This window comes from Melanerpes formicivorus, unplaced genomic scaffold, assembly GCF_026170545.1.
Source record: "Melanerpes formicivorus ecotype bairdi unplaced genomic scaffold, bMelFor1.0.p_v2 SCAF_15, whole genome shotgun sequence".
Taxonomy (NCBI): domain Eukaryota; kingdom Metazoa; phylum Chordata; class Aves; order Piciformes; family Picidae; genus Melanerpes; species Melanerpes formicivorus.
Genome location: NW_027142367.1, coordinates 2,491,766 through 2,505,639, shown reverse-complemented (window position 1 = coordinate 2,505,639; position 13,874 = coordinate 2,491,766). Strand labels below are relative to the sequence as shown.

Below are 13,874 nucleotides of genomic sequence, written 5' to 3'. Positions count from 1 at the left end.
TTAGAACTTTGTGTAGCCACTGAATTCCAAATAAGCTTTATGTGCAGCCACCCTGGTGCTTTTAGCATGAACTGTCTTTTCTGACCTACCTTCAGAGCTCTGAGCTTCACACTGTAGATGAGAACAGCCTTGGACTTGAGTGCCACCAGACTGTTGGGAGGCTTTTCAAGATTAATGCCAGAGGTGAATATAGTGGGGTGTTGTGCATTATTACAGATTCATTTCTTTGTACTCCATTGAAGAACTAAGAAAACTACTTTACTTGTTCCACAGTGAACTGAAACATACAGCAAAAGTGATGATGTAATTTCAGTTATTTTCTGGCAAAGAAATCTCATTCTGGTTGCCATGAAGAATACTTTTTCTAGTCAGGGCTGCCCCTGCATACCTTTCTTCCTTAGGCTTGTCATTGTTTGCAGTAGATGATGCCTCTCATCTTGCACCTTGGTTCTGGTTTGTTTTTTCAAGTGTAACATTGTAGTATGTTGCTTCTCTTGATGCATGAGCAGGTGTACATCTGAAATTTGAAATCTGCTTCTTTTTGTCTAATTTGGTAGTATTTTGCCTGTTGGATGCTTAACAACTATTACCTATATTCTAATAAAAATAAAGGTTTTAATGTTTCCATCCATAGGTTCTACAGCAGTCCTTTTTGTAATTCATTTTTACGCTTATTTTCTTTATATATAAAACTTCACTGGAATTTTCTGTCAGAGTGCTGGTAATTATGAAAGGTTTATACACATGTTTAAATATCACAGAGACATTTTAAGTGCACTTCTGTGTCCCAAGGGTTTTCCGTAGGTCGCTGAGAGGTTTGGCAGCATCTCTTGTGCAGCTTTGGTGCATCAGGGTTGACTGAACACGTAAAACCACAGCCAAGCGGCTGTTTGAAGCTTGGCACAGCTCTCAAGTATCTTCTTGTGTCTAATATTAATTATATGGAAGTTGTGCTTCCACACAATTCATAGAATTTATTATCTAGATAAAAAAAGTTTCAGAGTGTACTCAGAATACTGTCAAAGTGAATGCTGTTCATAAGCATGAGCTGGTAACTGTGATGACTATAAAAGGTATTTAAACTAGATACAGAAAATACCAGTTCCCATCTTCTGTCTGCTGTTTTCGTCATAAAAATATTGGCTATGCTGGCAGGAGTTTTCTACAAAGTGGGTCTACCTTTTGCAGACCAGGGTCATGTTTTCCACTACATAGGATTCATAGCTGTCACCTCTGTTGCATCCTGATCTTCTCAGTAAGAAAAAGCATGCATATTTGCTGAGAAATTCACATTGGGAATTTCTTGCAAGATTGTTGATATGTGGCTTACTTGAGCTTGTCTTCCCAGCTAGCAGTGCAATGGCTAGATTCTGAAAATACTTATTCACTGTTCAGTATCTGTTGCCCAGGCAGAGTATCTTTATAGAGCTCACTTATTTTTGTCTCCTGCACAGTTACAGTTTAGAGAGCTGAGTTGCATACGTGTGGTGCTGTGGTGGTGTTCTCTATGGCAGATCTAGTCTCTCATCAGAGAAATTATCATCTATCTATACTGGAATGATTTGGCTTTGTCAATGAAAGTTTCTTGTAGGAAAAAAAACAAATCCCATAATGAACTTACTTTCAGTGTTAGCAGAGACATCAAAATTGACAGAGTTTGACAGTAAAACTACAGGTATTAAAGTTCTACAGGATCACTACATGGAGAAGTCTATTTTCACACACATGTTGACTGCTAGAGATTGAATTGTTTTTTTATCATGCTTTGTTTGATTTTAAATAATTATTGAAAGTCAAGATGTCAATTTTTAGTAGTCCTTCATGGTGTATTGACCTTGCTCCAAGCTGTTGATCTATCACATTAATCACATTTTTCAACTTCTATGGATCTGTTGCTTTCTCTCATTTTTATTTGCAACAATCCTTTCTTTCTCTGAATGCTAATTAAAACATGACCTTGACTTGAATGTGGTCTTGATTTTTTTTTCATGATCACAGCACATGTGTTCATCCAAACTCTCCAAAATGGTTTTTGGGTAGTAGCATAGAAGAGAACAAAAACACTTTCAGTAGGCTGATCTGATTGTTTAGAATCCTGTGTTTACCAAGTTGTCTTATCATTCAATTAATGACTTCTATATCTTTTCTGGTTGGTCAAAACTCATTTTTTATGAGTTTGGGTTCTACATATAATTAAATCTTGTCTATAAGTATTGCTGTGTTTTCCTACTCTGTTTCTTAGTCTTACAGTTAAAAATGGAATGACCTTTATGGCCATATTCCTTCTTTTCACCTGTTACACGCTCTCTTTCAGATCTCTGCTCCCTTTATGCTCTGTGCCTCTTTCACTTCTTTCACTGCCGTTTGTCCTCTTAGTGTTTTACACACTGCTCATCTCAGCAATCTAAAGTGCTGATGGTCTTTCCCGAGAGTAAATTAGTTATGTTTAGATGTCAGTCTTGATTCTTGGATCAGCCAGGTGGATGTATGCTGTCTGTGACTAAAGGCAACTGAAAAAATACTGTTTTGAGGTGAAACATAAGGGCTTAATTGTCCTACAGCTTGATGTCAGTTGAGCAGACTTCCTTTCATTCATATCCACCAGTCCCAAATACTTAGAAGTGTCACAGTGTTCACAGCTGTTGGTGGAATGTCTGAGTAAAGTGTAAGGACATCCTGCTGGGTAGGGTAGGTTAGGAAAATACACAAGGGCTCTACATATCAAGGAACATCAGCTTGCAGTAAATAACCTCTTTTTCCAAGGCTAGCAGCATTTGAAGGATGCTTGGATATTTACATGTGTGTTGAATATGGGGTTTCTGTGTTTAAAAGCTGGATTATTGGGTATTTGCTAGCTACATAAAAGGTTGGATGATTTCTATTGGGACTAAGTACTCTTTTTGCAAAGAGAGCACTGAAGTTCCCCTGAAAACCTTTTAGTTACGTGTTGTCACTTACATATAATGCAACAAAAGTGTGAAGTACAATAATTAATTGCAAGTGTCATGCTTCTTTTCTTAGGATACAATCACATGGACATGGCAAGGGCCAGGAGCGTAAGTGATTTACATTGCATTCCTTATATCATGGTTTTTTTCTCCCTTTGTTAGCTTTTATGTACACATCTTACAGTTTGTATCAAATAGTAATTGCTGGTTATTGGATTATTCTTTGGCACTAATTTATGTCTTCTGTTTATTATTTCCTAATTATGATAATGTTCACCTAGAGGAATCCATAGCAGCAGAATTACACTGTTTATACCTGATTTTGGTGGCTTGCAGAATGGATTGTAGGCTCTTATTTGTACTTTATATGCCTGTAGGTAGGTTTTGGGTTTGTTGTTAGTCTTTTTTCAGCCAAGTACCTGAAGTAATGCAACTTGCTGCAGCTTTATGTATTTTATTGCCTGCAAATCAGTGTGGTGTATTCCTGTATAAAACCTATATGGCTGTCTTTTGAAATGGGTAATGGAAATAGTCAACCCACTAAGGGAAGTTGGAGGTATGGTTTCCATTATCTTGTCTGAATGCAGCTTTGATTTTACTTTGTTTTTTAACTTGTTTTTAAACAAAATGTTAGTCTAGAGTTTCCTTGGTAAATTCATGTAATACAGTACACTAAATGAAGCAGTTCTTGACTTATTTTTTAAAAAATGGTGGTTGGTGTGTTTTGTGGTGGTTTTTTTTAGCATTGTTTTCCTGTTGAAGATGGAGCAGAATGTCTAAATTGATTAGATAAAGATCAAAAGAAATCCTGAACCCTAAGTGAAGAGGGTTTGCCTCTGTGGTTAATGGCTTATCATTAGCCTTCTCCTTGGGAATTATTGTTTTGAATGTCCCACTTGAGAGCCAGGTTTTTAGTAGTAATAAGAAGATATTTGAATTAGCATTTAGAATTTTATCAGTTAGTTTTGCACCTTCAAATGGGCTGTGAAAAAGGCCTCATCAATGACAGGTTTAGATTTGGAGACATGAGCTTCAGTTTTTAGTTAAATCATCATGTTGGAAGTAGACGAATTCATGATCACGTTTAAAGTAGGTAGGTACTGGCATTTACTTCAGGCAGGGATTTCTGTTCATTCCTTGCCAGTTCCTGCTTCTTCCCTTGCCCACTGCAGCTCATTCAGCAAATTAACTCAGCCAGAGGAAAGGCAAGTAGCTTACTTCCAGCTTATTGACCTACCTGAAGAGTGAAGAATACATAGAAGTAAGAGGGAAGAACTTTCAGATGTGTTGTCTCAGATCACTTCAATGTGTACAAAATCCTTACTTGGAAGTGCTGACCTGTTGCTAATGAAGTTTAATTAAATTAAGGCTGAATCAGAATTTGAGGGTAGCATGTTACGTTATGCAAATTCACTGGGTCAGTTTGAATTACAGTTCTACTTAATTAGGATTAATTCTCCTGAGCGACCTGAAATGTTTCTGATGTCTTTGCAGAAAATACTCCTAAGACTGATACAGTCTTCACTTTCTCAGCAAATTCTCCTCTGTCAGTGTTAGGTGAAACTTAATCTGTAAATAATGGTGGTTCCAGGAGTATTCTGGTTGTTCAGAGTTGTTGGTAGTCTATAAAACAGATTGAAAACCTGTCACCTGGAAACTACACTTTCTTATGGAAAGTAATGTCTTCTAGTTTGACTGTAATCAGAACAGATAAGCTGACTCCCTTGAGAACAAATGTATCATAGAACTTAAAGTCTCTCTACATCAGACTTGAGTTATATGCAGTTTCTATAATTTTTTTTATCAATATTTATAATTTAAAGTTTAATCTTTGAGGATTGCAGAATGTTGGCAGAGAGAAAAGTATGCTTATTGGGCTTTTTTTAATGCTCTTTGACATGGACCAAGAAAACAGATCTTCATGTTTCCTGTTGGTGTCATAGATTTTAAATCAAACATTCCAATATTGTTCTTGCTCCTTTGCTTTAATGTGTTGGAAGTCCAATAGGAAAGAAGGGGACAAAAGCCCTGTTGCGGCCTTGAGTGAGTGTATAGCAAAATTAGTAGGGTGTTGCTTCTAGGAACTGCACCTCATCTGTCTAAGAGGATTTTGATCAGTCCTCACCTCCCAGTGGTTGCTGTAACTGCCTAGATACCACATAAAATGTGGCTACTGACTCTGTTCCCTAATTCAGGCTTACTAAATCCTTTCCTGGATTTGAATCTTACTGCTTTCCAAGGTCAAGTTTATTCCAGCAACCTATTATTCAACCTGTTATTCTTGTCTTTGGCTACTAAAGCACGTGTACTGCATTTGATTAACAGATGTCTGAGGTACAATGAACTTTTGATTCCAAACCAAAGATAATGATAAAATCCTAGTAGTTACAGTTGATCTTGCCAATTCTATGCTATGGAAACAGACTTACATACAATAAGATACAATATACATGGTGTGTCAAGGAAGAGTATTAGTACCTGTATATCTTATTACTGCTTTTCTTCCTGCTTTTAAGACACAGCTTCAGGGTAAATTGCTTTTGTTCCTGTGGCCGGTTGACGTTGCCCCCTTAAGAAAGGGAATATGGTGGACGGAAGTTGGTAAACGGACAGGTTTAGCCTCTCCTGAGGGGTGGTTTCAGCCGAAGGTCCGGGTCACACTTATTGGGTAATGCAAGAGAATTCCACCTTACAGAACATAATGTATAGAAGTATGCTCAAAAGACCTTTTCTGTTCATTCTGTATCTGAATGTGATCATGCCTACAAGTGGCAATGTTTCTTGTAGACTTTGGAGCATGATGTGCTAAATGTAATTGTTGTTTTCCTCTATCCTTTTCCGTTTTAGGTTAGAAATTCTGTGGCTTACTTTGTGTCAGTTTCACAATTCTGTGGAAATAGAGGTCAGTAAACAGTGTATTCTGAACAGTATCAGAATCCATAATGTTGTACTTAGTTCTGCAGTAAAAGTTGGTATTCAAACTCCCTATGTTAATGCAATCTGTCAAAACAGATTAAAATACCACTTATATTTTAGACAAGTGGCTTTTGTATCTGAAAACATACCCTAAAAATGGAGTAACAAAATACAGTTTCCACTTAATACTTTATTTTCTTGTTAATTTAAATTGGATAGACTTGTGACTCTCTCTAAAGAGTCTTTTGTGAGAACATCTTTGTATTTTAATAGCTTGATTGCTATTTGGCTGGTGTATCAATTGCATGTGTTAGATTATTTAATATACCTGGATGATATTTGCATTCTTTTTTTTAATTAGGCTGCACTGTTCAGAATGTGAAATCAGAAAATGCAAAGAAAAATCTATGTATATCCTTAATTTTGTTTTGAGGTAAACACTGTGTGATCCTATAGTGAAAAGGCAAAAAAAAGAAAATAAAACCTTTCCTTGATTAAAAATTCCACATTTTTGTGGAGAACAGCAGTATTTTTAAGGTGGTGTATATTTGACAGGTGTTCTGCAATTCTCTTGCTTAGATTAAGTGACTGACAGTGTAAATTAGGAGGAAGAACTATTGCATACTTACATGTGCATATATATTACAAAAGCAACATAATGTAATCACAATAGTTATCATTACTGTGCTTTGTGTTTACATTTTTCTATGCTAGAAATTCTTCTAAAAAGTGATGAATGCACAAAATACCAGCCACTGAACTGTTTGTTGCATGTGTTGTAGAAATCTGTGATTCGTGTTACAACTTCAGTTGCATGTTTTCAACTATTAATAGTATACATGAAGAAAGGAAATCTTATTTCCTGAATAGTGACCTGCTTTTGGTGGAAGGGCCCAGGAGTGACTGCCTTACACAGTGTGGTAGTGAGAAGTTCAATTCTCCCTCCCCAACCCCCCATAAACCACAGCTAACTCAGAGAAGCAAAATGGAAGAGCCGTGTTTTTACAAGCAGAATGAGATGCAATTAATAGATACACAATATACAGGATTCACAATATATACAAAAATATACAGGAGAGAACCCTCCTTTGGGAGGAAGGTGTATGTCCCCCCCCTCCCCCACCAAACCCCCTTTTCCCCCTTCTTCCTTTTTTTCCAAAAAGGATTAGAGAGAAAATGGATGTTAAGGGGAATTTTGTTAGTTCAAAGCTGTTGTTAAGGGAAGAAAAGAATTAGTTTATCTCATTAGTCCAAGCTCAGAACTGCCAGGAACAGAAGACAGACAGCAGCTGTCCAGACCGAGATACAGACTGAACAGACTAAAACCTTACATTCCCACTGATCTACCAATGAAATTCTTCTAGAATTATCTTTGTTTTCCTTTTTTACACCAAAACATTCAGCTAGAGGATTCAGTAGCTGTCCTTTTCCTTAAAGGCACAGCCTCAAACTGCCACACACAGGGATAAGATAGGCCAGCTGACTGGCAGGTTTTTCAGTCCATCTCAGGAATATGGTTTTCAGCCCTAGGCATGTACTAGTGGGTTCTTTGACTCAGAAAAGAACTCTGCTGAGTTTATTCTTTTCTTGTTTTCTTTTATTGAAGCAGCAGCTGCTAGCAGATGCTGACTTTCTGTAGCTCATACAGAAAGGACAAGTTATGATCTTCAATCGTCTTAGAAAACCCCAAAAACGTAGTCACTAGCTAGTGGCTTTCTGAAATGCTCCATACTTAAAATAGGAGCTGACAAAGGGGTTGAGGAGCAGAAATGTTTGCAAGGCTGCTCTCAAGTATGAGGCAGAGTACTCAAGAGCTCCTTATTGCATGTGTTTTTGTAAGATAATGCAGCTGATTTAGGAACATAGAGGAAAAATGAATTGTTCTGTGTTTACAAGTCGTGTTTCTCCCTCGGTCTCCAAAGTTGGTTGTTTTTTTTTTTCCTGCTTTGTTCTACTAGCACAAGGATACTGGCAAATAACCAGCCTTGTTACCAGTATTACTGGTGGAGATCCAGTAACTTGGAGAGGTGTACAGCAAAACAGTGTGTTTTTGATTAAATGACAGCTAGTAAGGTCTAACAGCCAGGAATCAGGATCTGAAGTTGGTTGCTGCTCTGCATATATGCATGTTCTGGGCATACCAGATGTGTATATTGAGAAGCAAGCATCTATGTAGATTTTATAATAGGTTCCTGTGAATATTGACTGATCTACTGTGGACTTAGAACTGACATGAAAGCAGCCTTGTGAAGAAGGAGGGATATGTGATCATCTGCACATGGAGTTTATTTTGGCTCAAGTCAGTTTGTTTTGCTGGCCTGTCAGCTTCAGTGTTCATGAATCTATCACAGCCTGCAGCAGCTGAGAGTTCTTCTCTCAGTTTTGTTAATGATGCCAAAATCATCATGCTGTTTCTCAATTTCACAGAATCACAGAATGTTAAGGGTTGGAAGGGACCTCAAAAGATCACCCAGTCCAACCCCCCTGCCAGAGCAGGATCACCTACACCAGATCACACAGGAACTCATCCGGGCAGGTCTTGAATATCTCCAGAGAGGGAGACTCCACAACTACCCTGGGCAACCTGTTCCAGTGTTCTGTCACCCTCACAGGGAAATAATTTTTCTTCATGTCTCTGTGGAACTTCCTGTGCTTCAGCTTCCACCCATTGCCCGTTGTACTGTCATTGAGCATTGCCAAGCAGAGCCTGGCTCCATTCTCTTGGCACTCACCCCTTACATCTTTATAAACATGAATGAGGTCACTCTTAGTCTCCTCTTCTCCAAACTAAAGAGCCCCAGCTCCCTCAGTCTGTCGTCTTAAGGAAGATGTTCCACCCCCTTAGTTTTTGTGGCTCTGTGCTGGATTTCTTCAAGCCGTTTCCTGAGGTCCTTCTTGAACTGGACACAGTATTCCAGATGTGACTTCACAGGGCAGAGTAGAGAGGGATGAGAACCTCTCTCAACCTACTGACCACAACCCTTCTAATCCACCCCAGGATACCATTTGCCTTCATGGCCACAAGAGCACATTGCTAGTTCATGGTCATCCTTCCTTCCATCCACTACGGCCCCCGAGGTCTGTTACCCCTTTCACTGCTCTCCCCACAGGTTTGTCCCCAAACTATTCTAATACTTGGGGTTGTTCTTTCCCAGGTGCAAGACTCTACACTTGCCCTTGTTGAATTTCATTACACTTCTCCCTGCCCAACTCTCCAGCCTATCTTAAGTCTCACTGAATGGCATCACAACCCTCTGGTGTGTCAGCCACTCCCCCCCAGTTTGGTGTCATCAGCAAACTTGCTGACAGTGCTCTCTGGTCCCAGTACTGACCCCCGAGGGATTCCACTAGATGAAGGACTCCAACTAGACAACATCCCATTGACCACAAGTCTCTGACTTCTCTCCTTCAACCCTTTCATATCCACCTCACTACCTGATCATCCAGACCATACTGCCCTGGTTTAGCTGCAAGGATGCTGTGGGAGACAGTGTCAAATGCTTTACTGAAATCCAGATAAACCACATCCATTGCTCTACCATCATCCGTCCACCAGGTTATGTCCCCATAAAAGGCTATCAGGTTGGTCAAACATGACTTCCCCTTGGTAAAACCATGTTGACTGCTCCTAATGAACCTCTTGTCCTTGATACACCTATGGACAGCACCCAGGATAAGTTGTTCCATTACCTTTCTGGGGATGGAGATGAGATCTATAGTCACCTGGGTCCTTCTTACCTTTTTTGAAGATTGGAGAGATGTTTGCTTTCCTTCAGTCCCCTCTCCTGTCTGCCATGACTGACCAAAGATGGGGGAGAGTGGTCTGGCAATGACCTCTGCCAGCTCCCTCAACACCCACGGGTGCATGCCACCAGGACCCGTGGATTTATGGATGTCCAGATTACTTGACTCTTCCCTAGCCCAGTTGTCATCAACTAAGGAAAACTCCTTCATCATGTCTTCCTCTGGGGCTCCTGAGGACAATCTCCATTAGTACAGATAGAGACAAGGTGTTTAACAACTCTGCCTCCTTTGTGTCCTCTGTCACCAAGGCACCCACCTCACTCAGCACTGGGCCTACATTGTCTCTAGTGTTAGTTTTTCCTGCAGTGTATTTGAAGAAGCCCTTTCTGTTGTCCATGACCTCCACTGCAAGGCTGAATTCCAAGGAGGCCTTAGCTTTCCTAGTTCCCTCCCTACATCCTCTGACAACAGTCTTATACTCCTCCCAAGTGGCCAGTCCCTCCTTCCATGATCTGTAGACTGTCTTCTTCCACTGGAGTTTGCTCAGCAGTTCCCTACTTAACCATGCAGGTCTCCTTGCTCCCTTTCTTGATTTTCTACTTGTTGGAATGCTCTGATCTTGAGCTTGAAAGAAGTGGTCCTTGAATATTAATGAATTATCATGGGCCCCTTTGCCTTCCCCTTTGCATGGCCTGTCCCATGAGACTTCCCCTAGCAATTGCTTGAAAAGGCCAAAGATGGCCCCACTGAAATCCAGTGTTGTGATTCTGCTTGGTATTCTGTTCCTACCACACAAGATCCTGAATTCCTCTCTCTCATGATTGCTTATGGCCACAGACACGTAGAACACCTCTGAAATCATCTCATATTCAGACTTGTCCTGTGTTTGAATGAATGACTTGATAGCAATGTGCAAATTAAAGATATACAATGGGGCTTGAAGCAACAGCCTTTCCATCTTTTTTCAGCTTCACACTGTTTGTGTCCTTTTGTGTGTTACATCACATCAGGCTGGAATGCCTGCTTGTAACCCTCTGAAGGCAGGAGTTATGTTTCCAGTTACAGTGGTGCATATAAGGACAACTGTAGCAAAATCCAAAGTGAACTGAAGATTTAGCCATCATTTGAATGTTTCTAAGTAGCAGTTACACAAACATCTAATGATCCAGAGAATACAGCTAACTTGATGGTTCTTGAGACTTGCTTCAGTGCTAAACTTTATATTTACTCCCTAATTGTTACTTTCTTTTTGAAAGACTAGTGTGAAATTTCTAGATCATAATTCCCATCTTGTACTACTGATAGGTAATGAGATGAAATATAGCTAAGCTTATTACAACTTTGATTTCTACTTCAGAAACTATGAACGTTTTGTTCACTTCAGTGCATGCATTACCTATTATGTTGTGCTGCTAAGGGAATTGTCTAGTGCTGAACAGGGGTGAGAATGGCAGTGATCCCTTCTTGTTCCTTCTGAGAAGTTAGTCACTTGGTAGAAGTGGGATATTTTGTGAGTTGTATAGGTTAGACTGGCTATGATCTTGGGGCTTACATCAGATTTCAATGAGTAATTAACCACTGCCAAAACTGAGGAATAGGTCATCCTATTCCAAAAGCTGCCTTTTTAATTGGAGGTCTCTATCGGTTTTGGTTTAATTTTCCCTTTCCAACCTCCACTGTTCTGTGATTCTCCGGGCATCTGCATTTATTTATAATTTTTTCTTCTGAGTATTAATAACTAGTAACTAGTTTGAAGGAGAACCTTTTCAAAACATCCAGCAGCAGATCATCATAGTATCATGGTATCAGTCAGGGTTGGAAGAGACCACAAGGATCATCTAGTTCCAACCCCCCTGCCATGGGCAGGGACACCCCACACTAGGTCAGGCTGGCCAGAGCCTCATCCAGTCTGGGCTTAAACACCTCCAGGGATGGGGCCCCAACCACCTCCCTGGACAACCCATTCCAGGGCTTCACCACTCTCATGGTGAAGAACTTCCTCCTCACAACCATCCTGAATCTCCCCACCTCCAGCTTCATTCCATTCCCCCTAGTCCTATCACTACCTGATATCCTGAGAAGTCCTTCCCCAGCCTTCTTGTAGGCCCCCTTCAGATACTGGAAGGCCACAATTAGGTCACCTCGGAGCCTTCTCTTCTTCAGACTGAACAGCCCCAACTCCTTCAGTCTGTCCTCATAGGAGAGGTGCTCCAGCCCTCTGATCATCCTCGTGGCCCTTCTCTGGACACCTTCCAGCACCTCCATATCCCTCTTGTAATAGGGGCTCCAGAACTGGATGCAGTACTCCAGGTGGGGTCTCACCAGAGCTGAGTAGAGGGGGAGAATCACCTCCCTTGACCTGCTGGCCACACTTCTCCTGATGCAGCCCAGGATCTGATTGGCTTTGCGGGCTGCAAGTGCACATTGAGAGCTCCATAAAACCACTTCTAGTGTGACTTTGAAATGTGCAGGGGAAAGAGCATATACCTGATGTCCTGTTAAATTACACAGCAATGTTCATGTGGCAGGTGCTTTCCTTAGCTATCTGGAAAGATCTGGACAGTGCAGGATTTAAGAGTTTGTACAAGAAAACTCTAAGGACTTTTAAATTATTTTAAAGAATTATTTAATTTTTAAATTCAATAATTTATGAAATATTTTAAATAACTTTTTTTAAAAAAATCCCTGGTCCTACTTAGGAAAGGAAGATAAAACTGTACTTGGGTTCCATGAGGTAAGAAATGAGCAGAATCCTGTTTCTAAAAGTGATGCTTTAAATGTTTCAAGAGTTCCCATTTTCTATTTCTTATAGCACTTCTGTTGATCTAATTTCATAAGTAGCAACAAACTAGTTAAGTTTTTCACCACAGTGCTATAGCAGAGATAATTTAAAATGTTCAGTACTGTTGGTATAATTCAGTTCTCTGTGTGCAGTTTCTGCCTGTGTACATTCCTTCAGAAGAAGAAAGAAAAGACCCAGCGTTGTATGCCAATAACGTCAGACGTGTCATGGCAGAGTAAGTATATTGTCATAGAGAATAAAAGTAGATGTTTAATTCTGAATTTTAGGATTGAGGAAAGGCCATGAAACCAATTCAGTGTAGTTGCCTGCTTGCAGAGAAGCTTGTAGTCATTGGAGGTGTTCAGGAGGAGTCTTGATAGGGTGCTTGGTTGCATGGTTTAGTTGATTAGGTGGGTTGGATAATAGGTTGGACATGATGATCTTGAAGGTCTCTTCCAACCTGGTTTATTCAATTCTAGTCTGCACTACTGCATACAAAACATTCTTATGAAGTAGTTGCCTGCTTTACTGAGGAGGCCAAGGAGCTCCAAATACAGTGGGAGCTGTAGGAGTTACTGGTTTGTTCTATGACTCTATAGAATCATAGAATTAAATGATCATCTAGCTCCAACCCCCCTACCATAGCCAGGGACACCTCACACTATATCAGGTTGCTCACAGCCACATCCAGCCTGGCCTTCAAAACCTCCAGGGATGGGGCTGCCACCACCTCCCTGGGCAACTTGTGCCAGTGTCTCACCACCCTCATGGGGAAGAACTTCTTCCTAACATCCAGTCTGAATCTACCCGTTTCTATTTTTGTTGCATTCCACCTAGTCCTATCACGCCCTGACACCCTACAGTGTCTTCATATAACAAGGCAGTTTTGCTTGCTGCTCTGGGCATTTAGTCTTCTGGGGAAGAAGGTGTAGCTGAATTTTCTGAAAGTTAATGTAATTTAATTTTGTGTTCTTGAGATTGGATTCTAAGCTGTGACTTTTGAAATGAGGTTTCCTATATTGTTAGCCTGTGGTTATTGCAAGTAGTGAAGCACAGGAAAGCTGCTTCCTTTGGAAATAGAGCACTGATACAATGAAAACTAATTGAAGATGAGTGTTAGTATGATGTCTCTTTCAACCCTTGTCTATAGTGTATAATAATGCCAACACTGACTATGCATACATTCAGTCTCTCCTGTTGTGTTTTTAATTAACCTCTAATGTTCTTTCGTTTTTGTCATTACAGTAAATCTTCCATTAGTCAGTAGATGTTCTTTTCACTCTATACAGAGAGCTCTCAGATCAGTAATAACTCTTGAAAGATTTATGAATCTAATTCTAATTTAGAAAGTGTCAAATCTTAATTTCCTTTGTAGAACTGATCTTCAATTTTGAAATTACTGGTTTCAACCAAAGGCCAGTGAGTAGGGTAAGGATGTTTGGCCTATAACAGTGGATCAATATTCAATCCACTGTGCAAAAGGA

The 13,874-nt window shown here is 40.0% G+C and overlaps 1 protein-coding gene across 3 annotated transcripts in view; it reads left to right on the top strand.

Annotated features, from left to right (window-relative positions):
- LPCAT1 (lysophosphatidylcholine acyltransferase 1) overlaps positions 1-13,874 on the top strand; it is a 75,395-nt gene that overhangs the window by 25,368 nt on the left and 36,153 nt on the right. For 2 of the 3 annotated variants that reach the window (XM_068147463.1, XM_068147461.1), the window contains exons 7-9: positions 3,022-3,056; positions 5,796-5,850; positions 12,543-12,625. In XM_068147463.1, the coding sequence (XP_068003564.1) occupies positions 3,022-3,056; positions 5,796-5,850; positions 12,543-12,625 (173 nt within the window). The remainder of the gene's footprint in view (positions 1-3,021; positions 3,057-5,795; positions 5,851-12,542; positions 12,626-13,874) is intronic. The other variant, XM_068147462.1, reaches the window with a different exon arrangement.